The sequence below is a fragment of the Hyposmocoma kahamanoa genome, unplaced genomic scaffold, assembly GCF_003589595.1.
Source record: "Hyposmocoma kahamanoa isolate Upper Pololo Valley unplaced genomic scaffold, ASM358959v1 93, whole genome shotgun sequence".
Classification (NCBI taxonomy): Eukaryota; Metazoa; Arthropoda; class Insecta; order Lepidoptera; family Cosmopterigidae; genus Hyposmocoma; species Hyposmocoma kahamanoa.
Window position 1 is genome coordinate 2,402,371 of NW_020654810.1, and position 16,814 is coordinate 2,419,184.

At 36.9% G+C, this 16,814-nt stretch overlaps 1 protein-coding gene across 1 annotated transcript in view; it reads right to left on the reverse strand.

Moving 5' to 3' along the window:
- LOC113237146 (integrin alpha-PS2) overlaps positions 1-16,814 on the reverse strand; it is a 59,965-nt gene that overhangs the window by 9,729 nt on the left and 33,422 nt on the right. Inside the window, exons 5-19 of the mRNA XM_026473445.1 lie at positions 14,839-15,011; positions 14,372-14,584; positions 14,119-14,218; positions 13,625-13,859; positions 12,441-12,607; positions 10,008-10,153; positions 8,217-8,413; positions 7,812-8,055; positions 7,004-7,161; positions 5,769-5,962; positions 4,717-4,848; positions 4,487-4,546; positions 2,035-2,605; positions 718-1,157; positions 533-615 (exon numbers count right to left, since the gene is read on the reverse strand). Coding sequence (XP_026329230.1) covers positions 533-615; positions 718-1,157; positions 2,035-2,605; positions 4,487-4,546; positions 4,717-4,848; positions 5,769-5,962; positions 7,004-7,161; positions 7,812-8,055; positions 8,217-8,413; positions 10,008-10,153; positions 12,441-12,607; positions 13,625-13,859; positions 14,119-14,218; positions 14,372-14,584; positions 14,839-15,011 — 3,113 coding nt within the window. The remainder of the gene's footprint in view (positions 1-532; positions 616-717; positions 1,158-2,034; positions 2,606-4,486; positions 4,547-4,716; positions 4,849-5,768; positions 5,963-7,003; positions 7,162-7,811; positions 8,056-8,216; positions 8,414-10,007; positions 10,154-12,440; positions 12,608-13,624; positions 13,860-14,118; positions 14,219-14,371; positions 14,585-14,838; positions 15,012-16,814) is intronic.

Consider the following 16,814-nt stretch of genomic DNA (forward strand, 5'->3'; position numbering starts at 1 on the left):
AGGCAATATTTATTTTGAGATAATTAATAAATTCTCTGTATCATCGTAGGACATATTTTCAAGAAATTCTTGAAGAATTTTCTTAACCTTTAAGTGACAAAAATGATATATGGCCATAGGAAATGAAACTATTTTTCCGGATTTAAATCGCGTCTATTTGTTTTTTCAAACAAACTGACGTTTCGGACCATTTACAGGTCCCATGGTCACGGTTGACTGAGGTGGTACAGTCATCAACCAGTTATGTCTTATAATATTGCAAACCACCCTAATTTTTCACTATAGTTACAAAAGTTATTAATTAAATACCTTATTTTTATTTTTACAAAGAAACAATCCAATTTACGCTACATTACATTTTACAAATTATAAAAAGCCATTTTAGTATAAATACCTCTCGCTAATGTTAAAAGAAAACATCGTAATATAACTTGCATATTGAAGAAGGTGTGCAGTCTCCAGCCCGCATTTGACCGTCTTAGACTCTTCTGGTCTCTATCTGTACCCAGAGAAAACAAAAGCGATAACTTACTTGATCTTCACGGCGACGACGCCGAGTGTTTTCGCGTCGAGACGAATAACTTCCCTGTCGAGATCCTTGAGAAGAATGGCCTCCTGAAAATAATATTAAAAACCCATTGAAATGTATTTCCATTCAAGATACCTTGCTATTGTCGCAAAATAAAATTGCTCTATTTATTTTTTGTGTCTACTTACCAGAAGACCAAGACGATGATGAAGAGCTTGAATAACTGCCACCAGACCTCGCTCCATAAGCACCACTTTGAGATCCTGATCCTCCAGTACTCCATCCAGTTTGAGAACTTCCTTCATAGGCTTCACCTTGAGCACCAGAACTCCTACTACCTTGAGCACCAGACACATCACCGAAACCATATCTGAACTCTCCGTTTGATCCCTGAGCTGCTTCAGCTCCAAAACCTTCAAGGTTATCGTCTTCATCCCCAACGAATGTAACACTAGGGTCTTTGTAGGTAGAAGAGCCAGCGTTCATGACATCTTTGTTAACAGTTTCGGTTGTGGCCCAAGACCGATGAACAAAGCCTTGTTCTTGTCCACGATTCTGGTTGTAGTTTGATTGGGACCCGTAACTGCCGCCTTGATTGAAGGTGCCTTGATTATAGGCTTGATTGTTCCTAAAATAATATCAAAATATTACATTAAAAAATTTCTCCATCATACATAAGATATCATCAACATTGTCGTCGTCAACCCAATTATTTAATGTATGATGAGGATATGGAGAGGGGAAGCATTGTCGGTTCGTGGGAACATACTGACACATAGTTTCACTTGTTGTATTGTCAATATTAAACTAACACTATTCAAAATAAATTGTCAGAGTTTTTACACGTGTGGTCTATAAGTCAGGTTCACAAAGCAGGCCTGCAATTCCCTGCGAATTCAATATAACAATGCCTTCAGGGATCTCTGGAGGCTTCCCCGTTTCTTTAGTGCACACATGGATGACTTCATACGATATGTGGAAGAATACCACGTCTATTGTGCGTCAAATTCGGGAAAGCGACAATGGAATACTGAAGACGATAGCAAAAAGGGCGGACTCGGTTATCCTGAGTCGGTTAACTTCCTTGCACAAAATAGTACAATAGTTATATTGCTACATTTTCAATTGTTTTACTAACATAATTTTAAGTATTTCTGTTACTAACACCATATGGATTCATTGATCTGAAAATAAAGGATTTTTTTATTATTCGTTCCACATGTGTGAACAGGTATCCTCTAAGGAGAGAGTTTACGCCGTAGCCCACCGTGTTGGCTAATTGAGGGTGGGTCATTTCACAAATTTGCCAAGAGTTGTGAACCTTATTTGACAGGCAGGTTTTATTGTGATTTTTTCACCGTTAGCGAAAGGTTCTGCTACTAAACATAAAATTACAGGCATAACTACATCGGCGAGTACACAAGATAGTTAGGATAGTAAGTATCGTGAAGTCGGGAAAATCTTTCTCATTATGACCTTGAAGAAGAATAACTAATTTTACTCACCTGTTGTTAAAAGAGCTACCAGCCTCGCCTTCATGTCCAAGACTATACTCAGTACTACTCTCGCTGTGTGAAATTACATTATGGTTCTCATCATACACTGTATTCGACGTCCTGTTCTTGACAACTGTCACAACCGGACCGCTGACGCCACCTTGGTACCTTTTAAATGCACCGATGAAAATCTTTCTAATGTTTTCCTGTTCATCAATCGAAAAATCATCGTAATCGTTATTTCGTATTATGCTTGTAATAACACTTTGGCGTTCAGATTCCGGAAGAGTCTCCCAGTAGTATTGAGCGTCTTCATAACTTCCTTGACTGTATCCTCCTTGTGTGGTATGAGATATAGAGGCCAGGTTTCGCCTGATTATTTCTTTTTCCTTTGCAGTTAACGATTGCCACGTGGTAAGAGATTGAGTGTGAGATCCTCCTCTACCAGCGAATTGTCCTCCTGATGTTTGAGTGTAGTAACTACCTCCGGTGTGTCGGCCGTTACTTTGATTCGTGAAAACTTTACTGCCTTGTGATCCAGTTGAGACCCGGCTGCCGGTTTGGAAGGTGCCTTGAGATTCTGAAATTATGAGAATAGTAATTTGATAAATAGGGTAGATATAACAAAAAAACTTTCTTAACTTTCCCTCAAACTGATTTAAGAAAACTATGAATGAATGATATTTATTTGCTTAAAATATATATAAAAGGGGTACAAATATACATAATAAAACAATTCTCATGTTTTACCGATATTGGCACGATTTTTATGGTTATCTACATTTTGGCGGCTAAACTATTCTAAAGCAATCAAACTTTATTTGTTAATTTTAGAGAAATAAAGGTATGATAATGATAACACTATAAACAAAACGAAATAATTTAAAAAAATTGGTAGGTATTATAAAAAAAATACCACCAGACATGAACACCGATCGTAAAGTTGCCGGCGGCGGGGTCTTTAGACCCCGTCAATTAAGTGAGTCACCACACGTATAAACGCGGAATCGGCTTGAGCCGATCAAATATATATATATGAATATATATGAATATATATATGCACCCCAGCAATACTTAATAGTATTAAAAGAGTTATTAATATTGTAAAAGATATTGTCATATCAATAATGTTATTGTTAAATAAATTAACTAGCAAAATTTGTTGAGAGTCGTTAACGGAATAGAAATTCTTCTATCTCTTAGACATGACATCAGCTTGTCACACGGGTCTCGTGTTAACATGATTTTTGTTGTAAAAATAAAGAAAGGGTACAGGAAGGAAAAAGAACAGGTAAAGTAAATGCGTAAAGGTCAAAAAGGGCCTGTAATTTCTAGAAATATTATGCTTTATAAGCAGTTCGGTTAGATGATTTTCAATGGTATTACAAATATAATACTTTACAAGCAATTACATTACATGATTTAACTGGTCAGAATTTTATGTGAAGTCGAGCACGTGAGCTCGCCTCAGAAATTTTGTAGAGAGTGGCGATGGAAAGAAGTGAAGTAAGTGACGAAGAAGAAAAGGAATTTAAGAACGATTCAAAATTTAAAGTAGATGGCCAGGAACCAGAGACAAGGGTGATAAAAAGGAGTGATGACGATGAAAGAGCATCGTCACAAGCTTATGTTTAAATAGAAGATTATTATTTATCATTTTTATACCAGAGGGTAAATGCATCACATAATATCGGCACACACATAACTCCACATTTGTTTCTGCGAGTACCTTACGCCGATTGGTAAATTTTTTCACAACGATGGCCAGCATTATGGTGTATGTCATCGATACGACAAAAAGAAGACTAAAATCATAGATTTCTCATAAATGGCGCTACGTAAAAAGTCGTTGAAAACCAAGTACTAAGATCCGACAACAAGCACATAGAAAAACTCGTGAGGTTCGCTGGTTCGTTCCGTGGCTTAGTTGGCATAACGTCTGGTACGGTTTGCTAGCTGGCGTCGTCGGTTCGAATCCGGCCAGATCGAAGGAATTTTTTCTAAGTGTTCGACCTCTGTATTAATAATTATAACAAACTAGTGCAATAATTTCACAAAAAAAATTGAATATCACTTCAATAAAAATTTAATTACAGTTAACAGCGACATCTATAGCCAGGGTTGGTAGCTGTAAAGGTGCCTAACTGGGTGACGAAATACTTTTGTAGATTTCTCATAGATGGCGCTACGGCTAAAAAGTCTTTGAAAACCAAGCACAAAGATCCGACAACAAGCACATAGAAAAATTCGTGAGGTCCGTTGGTTCGTTCCGTGGCTTAGTTAGCATAGGGTCTGGCACGACAAATACACTTTATTGTTTGTCTGGTTTGCTAGGAGACATATTTGTATTAATAATTATAAAAAGAATACTGTTAAAAACTAATTTGCCTGGGGTCCTTATATTTTAATTGCGAGAAGTCCCCTATTAAAAAGTTTAATATTATTTTTTGTAATTACTTACCATAATATCCATCTGCACGTCCTGTTTGAGCGCCGGACTGATATGAACTGCTCTCCGATGCTAAAAACCGTAACAAATTCAATAAATCCCAAATCCAGTATCGAAAACTAAAACATTAATATCAGAAATCATATAAGCAATAAGCCTAATGATAATGTGATTCACAAAGAATCCAAACCCAATCTTTTTATGATACGTGATAACACTACTAAATTAAAACAAACCCCTACCTCTTTCCTTTGACAAGAAGTCATAGTATGGCATCTGGATCTCTAGGTTGGCAGGATTCTTATTTCTGGTAATATCACATTTCACGTTGCCGACAACCATAGGATCCACCAGTAAATACATTAAGTTATCACCTGAAAAATGAAATAGGGTACTTACTAAATTACTGACGTATAGGTTTCGATAAACAAGCTGATATAAATGTCAGATTTGAGTTTAATGACAAAAATACACATATGCATACATAAGATTGATTTTATTCAATGAAGATCTGTATTTTTATCATTAAACTCTGCATGAATGTAGGTTTGTATTTAGAATTATATTAAAAAAATAGTATTGTAAAAAAAGAATATCTTGGTTGTTCTAGAACAAGCTTCGGTCTGAAAACACGCAGTAAATCTTTATTCATGCATTATAATCCTCGTTTATCATTGAAATGTGCCTCTCGATACGCTAACCCACGGCTATAGCATTTACAGTACTTACTAAATTACTGACGTGTAGGTTTCGATAAACAAGCAGTTATGTCAGATTCGAGTTTAATGATAAAAGTGCTTATAAAATTGATTTTACTCAATAAAGATCTGTATCTTTTTATCATTAAACTCGAATTTTATTCGATTCGATCTGTCATTTTATCATTAAACTCGAATTTTATTTGATTCCCTTTCGATGGCGGTAATTAATAAACGCTAGCATTAATGACAGCTGCCGGGATTTTTTAATTTCCATTTGTCACCAACAACTGAGATTTTTTTATCCCGTTTGTGACTATAGATAAAATAGTCTTTTTTCCCATTTGTCGCCAGTAGGAACAAAGCCAGGCGACGACTGGGTATAAGGAGGAAACGGTCACTACATTATTTGCGATCCCAACCCATGTACGCTTGACTAATGAAGTTTGATATTTGTTTAGTAGTATATGTTGGGAGAAAAGTCGTTTCTCAATTGAAAATCCATCAGACGACGCCGACGATTTCAAGTACCGGCGCACCTCTTCGTCACGAATATTAATTAATATAAATAGCATGTCTTTTCCAACACAACTCACCGGTAAGAGTCTGATATGGCCACATAATAATAATCTCTGCTTCCTCCACCTCAAAAGGTCCCTTATTTTTGATATTGTACTTGTGGATCACTTGTGGTCCGATTTTGGTGTCCTTCCTGTCTCCTATTGACATATTGCTGTGATCGCTTTGGTACAGCGACGCGTTGTAATGCAATTCAGGAGGATCCGATGCACTAAAAAAAAACCGATCATTTATTGGGCTTTGAGAATTCGTAAATTATTAACAAAAACACTTTGGTGCTACGACTCGCATCACTACAGTTATCGGCACGGATTCGGCTTGAGCCGGCCAGAAAAAGCTTTAGGTTCATGCAATAAGGGCGACTGTTGAACTGACGGCCATTGGGGCAGAAAGGTTCTCGAATGAAGGCCACGAACCAGGAGGCGTTCAGTGGTAAGGCCCCTACTAGATAGACGGATGACCTATTAATGGCAGCGGGTAATTGAAGGATGCACGTTGCATTCGATCGGCTAGTCTGGAAATCTTGGGGGAGGTTTATGTTCAGCAGTGGATGTCTTCGGGCTGATATGACGATGGTGACGAATAAGGGCGAAAATAACGTCTTTTCGATTCCTCGACGATAAATATGGTGATTTCCTTTAGTGACTTCTAATCGACTTAAGACGTAAAAGGTGGTAATTTTAGTACAAGCTGCTATTAGTTCTATGTAGCCAGAGTATCAGAGGTGAGTTGGAATATTTCGGCAATTCATTGGAGGCATCTCATGATCTTAAGTAATAATAAATATTCGACAACATCACATATGTTGTTCTGATCCCAAAGTAAGTACCTGAGTGGAAATCGGAAACAACGATGGTTCCACAAATAACCAGACTCGAGACAATATAGAAATGTTAGTATTCTTCATTAACCAGGACGGGGATCGAATCCCGGACCACAGAGATGGCGACAACAAGAAAAATGAGGTGCAAGCCACTTGAACACCTCTGTGGTCGAGTGGCTTGCATCGCGCTAAGGCGAAAAAAGCCGTTTAAACCCAATACAAACATTCGCATCGGGCACATATAGAAATTCCTAAGATCTGCTGGCTCGGTTCGTAGTTCAGTTGGTAAGAACGGTAACCACGTTGAGGCAACAGACACTGGCTCGGGTCGAGTCGGATCAAAGGATTTTTTTGTTTGTGTTTGTTCAATTTTTATATCAATAATAAATATACAAAAGTCTAGCGATGAATTCTTGTAAGTTAACTTACGCAATCATCTCCAAGTCCGCCTTGATAATGACCTGAATGGGCAGACGCATCCTATTATCACTATACGTGTGTTGCTCAGGATTCGTCGAGTTCGCTTCCAGATTGAACGTTATCTCTTTGACACGAGCGTCCACTTGAAGGATAATCCGGAATTTGATCTGTAATGTTAGAACAAAACCTGGTTTAGAAAAAGAGAATAGAAGAAAGGTTGATCGACAAAAAAGATCTTACGGATGAAGTGAAGTGATATCCAGTATTAGGTACAGATCTCCTCTAAAGATAATATTTAAGCTATAATCCGTTACGGAAGTGCAATAGGCATTGGGTATCAAGATGTTTTCCGTCACTATTAGCGAGCGGTATTGCTTTCAATTCGTCGACCTCACAAATGAAAAATAACAGTGTTGGCCTTGGAATACCGCTGCTTTTCAAATATTACAAGTTCTGCCGCCGTGATCGAACGGTAACCATGCTGGACTGCCACGCAGATGTCCGGAGCCGGAAGAAATTTTTGTATGGTCTACATTTCTTTCTCTCGTGAGTTTGGGTATAGTATATATATTCCCTAGTGCTGGACATGAGTGTGTATGCGTTGTTATTGTCATCTCATTTTCTTTTTGTGTTTATGTTTTTACTATTGGTACATACAAGGAGCGATGTCACTACGGCAAAAAAGCCGTTCAAACCGAATACTAAAATTCGCAATAAGCACATAGAGAAACTAGCAAGATCTGCTGGCTCGATCCATAGCTCAGTTGGTAAGAGCTATAGCAACCCTTAGGCAACAAACACTGGTTCGATTTCTTACCTTTGTCCCAGTCGCCATAGGATTTCCCAATTCACATTTCACCGTCGTATTACCACCATTGTTTAATTGGAAGCAATAAAATTTAACATTATCTGAAGATTCTAGTTTCTTGTGTGAAGAATATGTGACTCCGGGAGGTACGGGAAGGTAAAAGGCAGCTTCGAAGGCATCTTCACCGGTATTCTCAACTTTGACGTCTATTTCAATATTATTACCGGAACCAAGCTCATAGTTTACTATGGGACTGTAATAAGGAAATGCATTGTAAATGTTATGTGGTAGTCGTTGGATGAATAGAATATATATATTACTAGATAGTATATCCAAGCCAGGAAACTGGCAAAATAAACTCGAAAGAAAACTTAAAATCACATGAACACGTTTGTCTATTGCAGCAATGCTTACGTAGTAGCAGACAGTGTAATATCTGGAATGCACTCGTTATCAGGACCACAGTTCTTCTGAATATTCAAAGAGTCAGTTTTTTCGATGCTCTGGGTTTGGTCTAGGACTGGCGGGACAATATTTCCGCCGGATGGCTGGTCCACTAAGTCGTAGGTCATCTTGACTTCGATCGGCGTAAGTTTGTCGCGAATGTCGTTCTGAAAAATGTTTAAATATAACATGTTTAACACGTTTGACATTTAAGATTTAAAGTTTGCTGCTTGTTTAGCTTCTCATAGTGTTACAATGTACACTATATTATAGCTTCTCAAGAATATTGGCTCAAGCCGAATTACTTCACTTTAGACTCATTGGACGACTGTGTTCAAAGTGTGCTAAATGTTATTAGGAATAAGAACACAGAATTGGATGTTTGTGAGATAAGCCACTTTTTAGAAAGCTATCGGTAGTTCCAATTCGATCAATGTATGGAAGGTGAATAAAGTTCTACAAATATATCATTGGCGACCAAAATTGGGGGCCGGTCGATGACAAAATTGTTTTCTTTTTTAAGTAGGTACATTAAACTTGATGCGTTGCACTGCTGTTATTTCAAGCGGCATGAAGTAATAGAGTAATGATAGAAAGTAACGCTCGTTCGACATGAATTTATTGTAGAAGGTACTTATAAATAACAGAGTAGGGAAAAGGTCAAGGAAAAGGAGAAGAAAGTAATATAAAAACACTTCCTACAGATTAGACATAAATATAAGTGAACTTACTCGTAAAGGGCCTGTATTCCGTTTTGACGCTTTATGCCAGAAACGCAAAATGCCAAACGGGCAGAATGCCAGATTCGCAGTAGTAGTTTAGCACAGTTTAAAAATTACATTTTGTTTATAATAAATAAATAAAACATCAGAAGCTCCATCTATAACTTCCACTACTGAATAACGTCCACTACTGAACACTTACTAGAATTAGTTCGTGTGTCAGGAGGAGTGAGGCCTGATTCTAATAGCAGCGACATTTGGGATTATGCTAATCTAACAGAAAAGAGCACACAATAATACACTTTTGTAATGGAATGTACGAAATACCTTTGGTATTTAGTAATTTAGTCATTATTAGATAGAGTCGATATGAATTTCAGGCATTTAGGGGCTCAAGGCATTTTGAGTTTCAGATGATATGTGAAGACGTAATTTTGACATTAAGTCCACGGTCCCCGGATTGTACATAACTGATCTACCTATCATAAAGAAACTTGCTAACTTTCGAGCTTTATAAACTTACAGGTATTACTTATATTATATTTATTATATTAGGTATTACTAACCTATATTGCTAGATTAGTATGTAATACGCATAATTTTATATGTATTATTTTTTTAAGAATTCCAAAATGTTTATTCTGGCATTTTGAGAATTTGGCATTCTGATAATCTGGGATTTTGCTTATTTGGCATTCTGCTAATCTGACATTCTGCCCGTTTGGCATTTTGCGTTTCTGGCATAAAGCGTCAAAACGCTGTATTCGTAAGAAATATAGGTAGCTGCTTTATAAGCTAGGTTTACATGATTTTAGGACACGTCTTTTCTATCCGAGAATTTTGGTGGGAGTAACGACAAAACGAAGCAACATAAGAATGACGAAGGAAAAGAATTAGAGAACGATTCAAAATTTCAAAAGTTAGTGGCCAGGAACCAGAGACAAGATAGATAAAAAGGTGGGATAACGACGAAGGAGGTCGCTTTGTCAGACTCTTGGCCTTGTACAAATATTGATAAACATTTTGAATTGTAACTTACGGCCAAATGAACTTTAATTTCCCTGCATTCCTGCTTTCGCTGTTGAATTAAAATGTGAGTTGTGTAAGTGCTGTTATAGCGCTCGTAGACGAACAATCTCTTGGTTGTTTTCTGCCTCGAATCCAAGTCCAGAGTCACGACGAAATCTGCAATAGTTTAGATTTAAAGTTAAATATATTGTAATCTTAGAATAATAACGCATAGAAACCTAGCCCGCACACACTAAGTGAGGCAAATTGAAGCGCTCCCAATGGGCCTACACGAGCGGGCCATCAGTGCTCAAGGTCAACTTGCATCGCGAACAGCTCAAGAATTTTAGCTAAAAATGACGAAATGTGCGGTAAATGAGTGTAAAAATACGTCAGACAAACATAAAATAGATACTAACATCACATTCCACAAGGAAGTAACGCGTTTCAACTTGTATTTTTATATAAATATTCACTAAAACCGAAAATTAACCTACTACTAAAACTAGCCTACATGAATTTGATTTTTGCCTCCCTTGTGACAGTTCCTTTGATATGAAACTATCATTCTATGCGTTATTATTCTAAGATTGTAATATAGAAAAAAACCAGGTCTAATAAACATCAGTGTAGTACCAAGTCAGGGATTACCGCTTTTTTGTGATTAGGTTACATTAACTGTTGCCAACTTATCAATAAAATGTCACCAAAATGTTACCCCATTGATTTATAAATTGGTGAAATGAAAAATAGAAACTAAGAAATAATCGTTAGAGATAACTAGTTCAACTATATTGATAGATATGAGTTGATTTGTCTTTAAATTACTGTATTGTTGGCTACTGGCAAACTTGCTACATTGCAGTATTATTTTATAAATCAAGTGACAGGACGAATAACTCATGCGCCTGATGTTAAGCGACTCGCCAGTCCGTAACAGTTGCATTGCCACTCAGAGCTTTAAAACGCAAAGATCTGAGGGGCACTGCCACTGCGCCTGTCACCCTGAGACATAAGTCGGAAAAGAGCTGCTTCTCAAAGGAGAAGTCGAAGATGTGGCGGCATCCATAGTTTTAATTTGTAAGCTATAACATCTCGCTTACAGCGAAGAAAACATCTTGATAAAATCTTCAAACTATCTTGTTCATAACCCAGAACGTGTGAATTCCCTGTGGAGGACAATGACCTGAACCTCCTTTTTAAAGAAGATCGGTGCCCAGCAGTGGAACGTATAATGGATTGATGGTGATGATGAAAGAATTAAGCGGCAAATCAAAGATTAACCAGCTTAGAGGGCGGCACCACCGTTAAAAATCATAAATAGAAACATAGATACGAACGCCTACAATATGAGTACCTACCTGAAATTTATTAACTAACACAACATCAAAGTGCCGCTAATGGTGATGCACGATCTAACATTGAATACTACCAGCTGGGTGGTGTTACATAAAAAATCACTTCATTATTAATTTTACAAAAAAAGTAATAGGAAAGCAACGATGACGTCTTCCTGCATTTCCGTGTCCCGGGAAAAAATCAAGACTTGGTGCGACTCGCAAATACTGGAAAAAACGAGACTTTCAAGACTACTACGAATCCAATAGAACGAAGAAGATAGGTTAGATATTTAGGCAGTCAAAACATGATATTTTAATCAAGTTCTTTACCACGATCCACGCCCTCTCTAAAATATATCTCTAAAATATATCGCAGTACTTCCCTGGTCGTCGATGCCATCACCATTACTAATTCTTTTTAAAAGGACAATTAAAAGTAAACATCATGTTTACTTTTGATGGAGAATGTTTTACCTTATACGTTTAGACCTCAAAAGTATAGTAACATAATCAGAAGAGAGAGTTATCCTACGCCAGATAAAAGTAAGAGATGTCTGTCTTGCATGACAGTTTTTAGCGTTACCAAGTTATTTTTGGTCTTGGTTCTTCTGATCACTCGCTTCAAAATTATCAGAATCAAACTACGTCAAATGCAAACGAAATATAGTATAATAATGATTAATGCAAAAGTTATAAACAATGTGACAATAAAGAACGTGAGTCTGTAAAATTAATAATGAAGCAAAATGTTGGTGATTGCACGTTTTGGTGAGATTACCAAAAGATTGCTACTTCACCCACTCACCGAAGTAGCAGATGTATCCTTCCGCTTGGAAAAATAATAATTATTGATAAAATACACGCTTAAGAATTTACAGTCTTCAAAAATACCAAAAACATTTTTTGACAAAACAAGCAATTATTTTAATACCTTTTTCACATACGTAATTTTCGCCGTAATTTTTGTATACATTTAAATTGAAAGTTTCTATCAAGTGGGATATCTGAGATATACCACCTTATAACGACTTGTCTTAGAAGAAAGGGCTCAAGAAAATTAACTTTTCAAATCCTGACATTAAGCATTAATGTTATAAGAATAAAGAATACAATATTATACTTACTTATTTGCCGATCGACATTGAATCCGTCATAGCTAAGACAGAACATGAGATGTGCGCAAGCAACCATGGTGCCGTTGGTGAAACGGCACTGTTTGTCTGTCAACGAGATCAATTTCGTATCGCCTCTAAATCGAACTGCTGCTGTCACTTTTACTACTGGACGGGATCTAAAAAGTTAGAATAATCTCAGTACAGAGTACTAAAAAACTGACCTCAAAAGTACGTGGAATTACGTCTATTTGCTAAGTTTTATTGAAATATCGCCTAGTTAGTTCGCCACTATACAGGACTTGACACTGGAGATAATAAAAATCGGTTCTCACTACTCAAAGTATACTGAGAAAAAAACGCCTTGAATTGGAGAAATAGCAAAATCAACCATTAAAGTAATTGCTCCTAAATTAAAGTTAGGCGCTATTTATGGAAATGAATCTTCATGCGTGAACAGCCACGCTTCTAGGTGGATGACTTTCTTCAAAATGAAATGGGACCACTATGGAAGTACCCCCTTTCCAACAAAAAAAGAATGATGAAAATCGGTTCACAAATTCCGGAGTTATCGCGTAACATACAAAAAGAACATACAGTCGAATTGAGAACCTCCTCCTTTTTTGAAGTCGGTTAAAAAGATGGATGTTTTATGTTGTTCACTTAAAAAAAGATCAACGTAGACATTTTGTATAGAAATACTTAATATAGGTTGTATAAGAAATGCTTTTATTATATCAAGTGATGGGATGAATAAGTCGTGCGCCTGATGGTAAGGAACACGCCTGTCCATAACAGTTGCAGTGTTACTCGGAAACTGCAAAGCTGTGAAGGGCAGTGCCACTACGCCCGTTACTCTGCGAAATAACGTTGGCAAGTGTCGAGTGCCTGTAGTTACACCAACACGCATTAAGTAAAGAAGCAAGAGAGGTTTGTCAGGATCATACAAAGGGGCGATCGTTGCTATCTGTTTACCCCAATCGGAATCCAAAGTATTATTATTATGTATGGAAGTGTACAACCTAACTAACTTTGTTGAACAAGTTTGTCAATTACTATATACCGATAGTAAATCCGAGACAATACACTAACATGATTAAGTTTTTATTTTACTTCAAAAACTTATGTGATTCTGGTGCTGCTTCCAGAGGAAAAGTCAGCAAGTATTTGAAAGTACAAAAAAGGGAAATACTTACTTTAAAAACACAACACTGTCAGATTTATAAGCACCAACAGCAAGATCGGTATAGTTGTTATTATCCAAATCAACGCCTCCGGAAAGCGAGAAGCCGAAGGTTGTTAACCCTGGAGTGATTTCTTCAGCTGTGATGGCTTGGGAGTATTTTTCTCGAAGACCACTGTCGCTGCCATGGTAGATGTATACCACTCCACGGCCATGCTTACCGCCGTATGGAGCTCCTACTGCTATGTCTGAAAAGTAGAAGATTGGAAAATGAGCTAAGGTATTTACCTTGTTCTGGGTTCAGTACTTGGATTCGGATTCAACAAACATCAAAAATGTATTAACGTAGGTAAGAATATCTCCTAATTCGTTACAAAATTATTACATATGATAGTGTCGAGTAGCACACTCCTATATAATAGTGATAACACTTCTTTTTTTAAATTGCGCAGAGTAATTGTCTATGAAATTGAAAACCAGTTTATTGATAAAGCAACAACGATCTACCTCCAAAACCATCGTAGTTGATATCACCAAGTGAAGTGATAGCCAGGCCGAATCGGCCTCGGGAGACTTCACCAGTTCTTCGGTCGACTTTGGAATACATCTGAAAAAGGTCAAGCCAATTGTAAAAACCCTACTCTTCACGCAACGCTTTTAGTCCGTTCCACAATGCTTCAATTTTAATGTTACGTGAGAAACAAACTGTTGCTAAACAACTTAATGAGCCTATTTTAGCTTATCAAATAATTCAACTTACAGAAAGTTTATTATTGCCCTGATAGATGACGTAAATTCTGCCATGTTCGTAGCCATCACTCTTGACTCGGGTGTACATGGGAGCACCAACGATGACATCATCATGGCCATCTCCGTCGATGTCTCCGGAGGCTAAGCTGTAGCCAAAGTAAGCGCCAATTTGCGAACCACTGATGTTTTTGATATTTTGGAGCTCCCAAGTGTAAAGAACAACCTGAAAAAGTTAAAAAGTTTTTGTTATGTATATGTAGATTACATTTATTGACGACACTATTAAATAATATCGTAGTTTAATGAAAAATCAAAGCTCCAAGAGCTCATGGATCAGTAACCAATGCCTACGCCTATGAAAAATTTGTACTCCATAAAGTTTCAATCTAAGAAGAAATCGCGACGCGTAGTTGAAATATCTATGTAATCATAGGTATACTTATAATTTTCAAACAAAAATAAACTAAACCTTCTCACCAGTCCTTTCAAATTAGATCCCCTGGGTACACCAACAGCAACTCCTTGTACGCCTTGACCAGCAAAATCTCCAGTAGCGACAGAGTAACCCATATAGGAATCATCAAATTTACCACTGGCTTCTGAAGTCGACAGGATGGGCTTGGGGCCTTGTCCGTATTCGTATAGTTGACCTTGAAATTTGTTTAAAACGAATTAGTATCTAATTTCAGAGTTTGGATAAACCATTAACAAACGTTGCAATGTATTGAAGAAAATCAGAAAGTGGCTGATAACTAATATCTGCAAAAGTTCCATTATGATGGAATTAAATGCATTATTATCGATTTAGCCGCTCACGCGATACATGCAGCCTTAGACGCATACCACACCTAGAGGTGCCGGTGATGATTTTATACCGATTTATCGGATATCGAAGTTATAACAGGTAAAAGAACTAATATTAATTGCTATTTCGGTAACTACTCTAGCAAACCATAAAGTATTTAATGTAAGATGTAAGATGTAAGATTAGCCTGGGTCTGTCATTTAAAAAAATAAACAACTTCAAAAATACGTCACGACAATCGTGTGTGTTATTGTTTGGGCTGGTGATTTCGGTGTTTATTTATTGAAAACATACCGTAAGTAGCGTTTTTTAAGTTTTCCCTGAATATAAATGTTTATAAACTATACTTTAAGGAGTAATTTCATGGTAAACGTTAGAACCACTCAAACGGAATATTATCATATTTATCCAAGTACACCAAAAATTTCATTAGTGCTTTTTAAGTGCTTTCTAATTTGCGAAACCAAATAGCCGCCATTTTGCGGTAGGAGGAGCGCATCGCGTGAGCGGATAAGAGACTTTGATATATTTTATGGAGAAAACTTTCGGGGTAATATTTAATGGCCCGGTATTTAAACATAATACTGACTCTTTTTCTACAAAGCAACGTCGCTAAATGGGTTTACACATGTAATGAAAACATGCTTTCACATGAACGATTCTGAAGTGTCAATGCAATGCAATTTTGCAATGATTATTCACAATGAATCTGGATTTTGTGGTGGTGAATCGTTCAAACGAAAGTTTTGGGTTGCGTGTAGGATAAAATTGATTCATGGAGTGACACCCATTTTGAGCACAAACAATATGATCCAAGCGTCGCAGCAGCAATGTGTTTTTGTTTTTAGTTTAACGATAAAAGTTCAAATTGCGTTGTCAGTTTACAACAAAGTTGGCACACTTATGTGAAATAAAAAAATTTAGAATAACACAAAAACTTAAAAACATCAAATATCACACCAAAAATTATCAAGCAGAGATTTTTACCATAGTATTCGTAAGACGATTATCACTAATTGCGAGTGTCCTACCACGATGTAACTTTGTATTTTTAGTTTTTCGGTTCTAAATCGCGTATATTGAGTTTTTCAAACTTTTAGCGGTTTTTACTGGTCCCATGATCTCGGCTAACTGCCGTCTAAGTAGTTTAATCCCAAAATCTTTATTCTTTTCCCGACGTTTAAGACCAAGTTATATCGTGATGAGATAATTACCATGTAACTGGATTTCTGTTTCCGGGTTATCAATATCACTTTTTAATTGGTTCTATATCACAAAAACATGAAAATCCTTTATTTCCCTGCAAAAACTTTGCTATTGCAGTCAGGACAAAAAAGAAACAAGTTGAAGATTGCGTAGCATTAAGGAATTTTTGAGATTTTCTTTATTTAAAGACAGAAAGAGAACCTATTTCAAATCATAGCGAATTTCAGCTAAAATTCAAGAAATTGGTGACAATAATACTTATAATAATAATATTAGACAATATCATATACGTTGCTCTGATCCCAAAGTAAGTTGCTAAAGCACTTATGTTGTGGAAATCGGCAACAACAATGGTACCACAAACACTTAGACCCGAAACAATATAGAAAAATTCGTTTCTACAATGCCCCGGACGGGGATCAAACCCGGGACCTCGATGATG